Below are 4,346 nucleotides of genomic sequence, written 5' to 3' on the forward strand. Positions count from 1 at the left end.
CAACGGGAGAGGCCGCAACAGTGAGAGGCCCGCGTACCGCAAAAAAAAAAAAAATGCTCAGGGAACGAATGAACGAATGAAAAGGAGAATGCAATCAGCGTCATCAGTGCTACCAGCTAGGACTTCTATTTGTACAGAGGAAGGAGGGAGAGAAGTTTCTTGCTGGAGTGGCCTGGAAGGCCTTGAGGAAGAGCTTGGGAGACATGCAGGGGGAGCGTGTGAGGAACCTGCCTGGCAGGAGAGGAGCCTGCAGAGGTGGGTAGGGGCTGAGTGCGGAAAGCTCTGAATAGCAAGGGGAGGATTAAGACTCTCTTCTTCGGGTGTAGGGAGCTATGGAAGGTGTAAAGAGGAGAGGAGAGTATGAAGATTGTAGCATGCAGACTGGTCAGTGAGAAGGAAGGGCGCTGAGAGCTGGAAGGCTAGAGATCCTGGTTTCCAGGGGAGGAACCCTGCTGTGAGCAGAGGGGCGGGGCCTGCTGTAGACAGAGGAGGCCCTGTAATGAGGGGAAGCCCCAGCCCAGTTGTGTGTAGGGGAAGGGGTGGGGGGGAGGTAGGAGCTCCTATGGGAAGAGGTGTGGTGAAAGGGCACAGCCCAGCTGTAGGAGTTGGGGGTTGTCCAGGGTGGTGGTGAGAGGAGGGGGACCCACCCTGCTATGGAAGGAGGGGTCCTGGCTGTGAGGATGTGGAGTTTGTTATGGGAGGGCGCTGTGGTGGAGAAAGGGAGCCTTGTCCTACGGAGACCTGGGGGAAGGCTGCTGAGGTGAGGGCCTTGCCCTGGGCCAAACTGAGGGAGCTCCCTGTCCCCTCAGGCCCTGCCATGGGGAAGACCAACAGCAAGCTGGCCCCAGAGGTGCTGGACGACCTGGTTCAAAACACCGAGTTCAGTGAGCAGGAGCTGAAGCAGTGGTACAAGGGCTTCCTGAGGGACTGCCCCAGCGGCATCCTCAACCTGGAGGAGTTCCAGCAGCTCTACATCAAGGTAGGCGGAGCCAGGCACCCCGGGGGGCGGGCCGGATGGGCGGGGGCGGGGCCAGGCACTCTGCGAGGCTGTTGCTGTGCCACAACTCCAGTGTCCCCGCCTCAGTTCTTCCCCTACGGCGACGCCTCCAAGTTTGCGCAGCACGCTTTCCGCACCTTCGACAAGAACGGCGACGGCACCATCGACTTCCGGGAGTTCATCTGCGCCCTTTCGGTCACCTCCCGCGGCACCTTCGAGCAGAAACTCAACTGGGCCTTTGAGATGTACGACCTGGACGGCGACGGGCGCATCACGCGCCTCGAGATGCTGGAGATCATCGAGGTGCGCTGGGGCAGATCCCAGAGACCGGGGTGTCCTGGGGTGACGCGCTACCTGTCTTTGCTGCGGGGCCCTTCTCTGGCACCGCCCTCTCCAGCCATCCTCCACTCAGGCCTCGGGAGCCACCTCGGGACACCCCACCACACCCCTCCTCCCTCCTCCCAGGATCCAGTGGGTAGCCTTGGTTGGGCGCTCAGTGTGGGACAGGTCTCGTGCTATAGTGCTTTACCCAGCAACTCCAGGGGGTAGGTACTGTTAGAAATCCCATTTTACGGATGAGGAGATGAATCAAGTGGCGGTTCATGATTCCAGTCTAAGGAGTCTGACTCCAGAGTCTAAGTTCTTAACTCATTATCATTTCAACAAATGTATACTCAGTGCCTGCCACGTGCCAGGCACTGTTCAAAGTTCTTGGTTTCATGGGACATTCCTTCTAGTGAGAAAATTTAACAACAAAACTTGTGCTGTGTCAGGCAGTGTTATGAAGAAGGTAAGTAAAGCAAAGTGAGGGGAGAGAGCGATGGAGGAAAAGCAATTTTGTGTAAGGTGAAAGGTGAGCAGCGACCTGGATAAGGTGAGGGAGTTAACCACGTAGGTGTCTGGGGGAAGAGTGATCTGTGCACGGGGAACAAGACCTGAGGTTAGACTGTGTTTTCAGTGTTCAAGGAGTGGCCAGGAGGCCAGGGTGGTGGGAGAGAAGTCAGCAAGGGGAGAGTGGTAGGAAAGGGGTCAGATAGGTAGCCAGGAGTCCATCTCTTAGCATCATAGTCTGGGGTAGAGACTTGACTTTCTTCTGAGTGAGATGGGAGGCCCTTAAGGGCTCTTTCTATTCTCTGTGTGGAATAGGGGGTGGGAGGGCAGCAGAAGTAGGGAGACCAGTTTGGAGACTTCCACAGCAGTCTGGTCAGGAGGGGATGGAGGCAACAACGATGGAGCAGTGGAGGTAGTAGGCAGTGGCTGGTTATTGGACCTATTACAAAATTAAGGCTGACAAGATTTGCTGAAAGATTGGATATGGGTGTGAGGAAAGGAGAGTCGAGAATGGCATCAAGGTTTTTGGTCTGAACATCTAGAAGAATGAATTTGCTGTTCACTGAGACAGGGCATGCTGGAGCCCGAGCAGGTTGGAGGTGCAGAGTTGGGTAGTAGACTTGTTTGGTGTGAGATGCTCATTAAATCTCCAGTCTTAATGACCATTTGCCACCTTCCAGTATCCTCACATCTCCCAGTGTTCTCCATGCCCACCCCCAGGCCCTTTCGTTCACCCCCCATCCTCCCTTCCCATTGTGAGTGTTCACACCTCCCTCCTTGCCCCACCAGGCTATCTACAAGATGGTGGGCACTGTGATCATGATGCGCATGAACCAGGATGGGCTCACGCCCCAGCAGCGTGTGGACAAGATCTTCAAGAAGATGGACCAGGATAAGGACGACCAGATTACACTGGAGGAGTTCAAGGAGGCAGCCAAGAGTGACCCGTCTATTGTGCTGCTGCTGCAGTGTGACATGCAGAAGTAGAGGCTGGTGAGGGGCAGGGCCCCTGGCCAGGAGGGGCGTGGCCACCTCCCAACCCAGTGACCTCTGGCTGGCCCTTCCCCAGGGGGAGGGGGACTCCAGCCTCACTCTCTGGCCCACCCACCCCTCTGCCCAAGTCCTTGCTCCCCTCAATTAAGATCCTTGAGGGACCACCTAACTCTGGAATAGAGACAGATCCTCAGGTATCCTATGGTCTAGCCCCAGCCCCAGTCTTGGCCCAGAATCAACATCCACTGGGCATAGGGGAGTTGGTTTTTGCATCAAGGTGCAGGGTGAAGGAGGGGGGCTGGGTTCTGCTTTGAAATTCTGTTCTTCCTGGGATTGTGCTTTATAGGATGTGGTCCCACAGACCCCGGTTAAAGGGCCAAATTGGGTCTGTCCATTGCTGAGGACCCAGATCCCTTAAAGGTGGTCTGTGTCCTGCCCCCACGACTCTACCTGGCCCCTCTGGCCCCAGCCTTTGGAGTGTTCATTCAGTCCTTTCTTCAGCTAACATTTATTGAGCACCTGTTCAGTGCCAGGCACCTCTAGGTGCTAAGTCTATGGTGGTTTACAAGACTCATTCTGTGCCCTCCGGCAGCTCGTAGGGTAGTTAGTGGTCAGGGTCTCAGACAGGGATGTTGAGCACAGGTGAGCAGAGGGTGCGGTGAGGCTGGTTAGTTTGAGAGGAACTATTAAATCTTTCTGCTCAGCTCCACACAGAGCTGCAGAAGGATGAAATGAAAAGTGTTTGGAAGTCTAGGAACCATGTCAGGGGGAATTTTAAGAAAAATTGAAATTTATGTAATACTTATATTTTTAGTACCCTTTAAAAGAGGTAAAATCATTTTATTAGTTGAGGATATGTAAAACATACTTTATATTACTCGGTTTCTTGTAAAATGATTAAATGAATACAGAAAATGCTAATTTTCGGGAGGAAAAAAGAACTGAGAAAAAAGAGAGAAAATATCACCCAACTTACCAGATGACACTTTCTTATCAGGCTAAGTCCTGAGCTGTCACAGTCAGCAGTTTCTGCTGCTTCCTTTTTAATGATCTTTTTCAATTCAGTGAGCACGTCTCTGCTGTGCACTTATTCTGGTTAGGTGCTGACTTCAGAAACAGAGAACACAGTGTTTGCCAAGAGTGAGACAAGTGTAGTTCCCACATTTGGATTTGGTCTAGTTTAAGGATGGGCTTATTCTTTCACTGCTACAGAAGCAGACGGAGCTAGAAGAGGACCAGCCGGCCGCTGTTTTGGCTGCCAGGCTGCATTTATGGACCAAATGCCTAAAAATGTGCTGGGCATGCTCCATTGAAAGGCTTTTTCTAACCCCAAATCCTAAGTCCACCGGGTAATTCATCATCTTCCAAGTGCACTGGCTTTGCTTTCCAATGTCTGCTTTCCAATTTTGCATCCATGAGCTATACAGCTGCGTGCTTTGACTGCCAGAAAATTAATCTTGCTTCTTCATCAAGTCTTTCACTTTACTTTCTCCTGTGCTTGTAATCAGAAATTAGCTTCAATGTG

General features: G+C 52.7%; 1 protein-coding gene across 2 annotated transcripts in view; it reads left to right on the forward strand.

The window, feature by feature from the left end:
• The window catches only part of HPCAL4 (hippocalcin like 4), a 9,272-nt gene extending 5,843 nt beyond the window's left edge, over positions 1–3,429 (forward strand). Inside the window, exons 2-4 of one of the 2 annotated variants that reach the window (XM_007453769.1) lie at positions 810–979; positions 1,085–1,300; positions 2,618–3,429. In XM_007453769.1, coding sequence (XP_007453831.1) covers positions 818–979; positions 1,085–1,300; positions 2,618–2,815 — 576 coding nt within the window. In that variant the 5' untranslated portion in view covers positions 810–817 and the 3' untranslated portion in view covers positions 2,816–3,429. Of the gene's footprint in view, positions 1–809; positions 980–1,084; positions 1,301–2,617 lie in introns of those variants that run through there. The other variant, XM_007453770.1, reaches the window with a different exon arrangement.
• Positions 3,430–4,346: the final 917 nt, after the last annotated feature.

The sequence above is a fragment of the Lipotes vexillifer genome, unplaced genomic scaffold (genome assembly GCF_000442215.2).
Source record: "Lipotes vexillifer unplaced genomic scaffold, Lipotes_vexillifer_v1.1 scaffold213, whole genome shotgun sequence".
NCBI classification, from domain to species: Eukaryota; Metazoa; Chordata; class Mammalia; order Artiodactyla; family Lipotidae; genus Lipotes; species Lipotes vexillifer.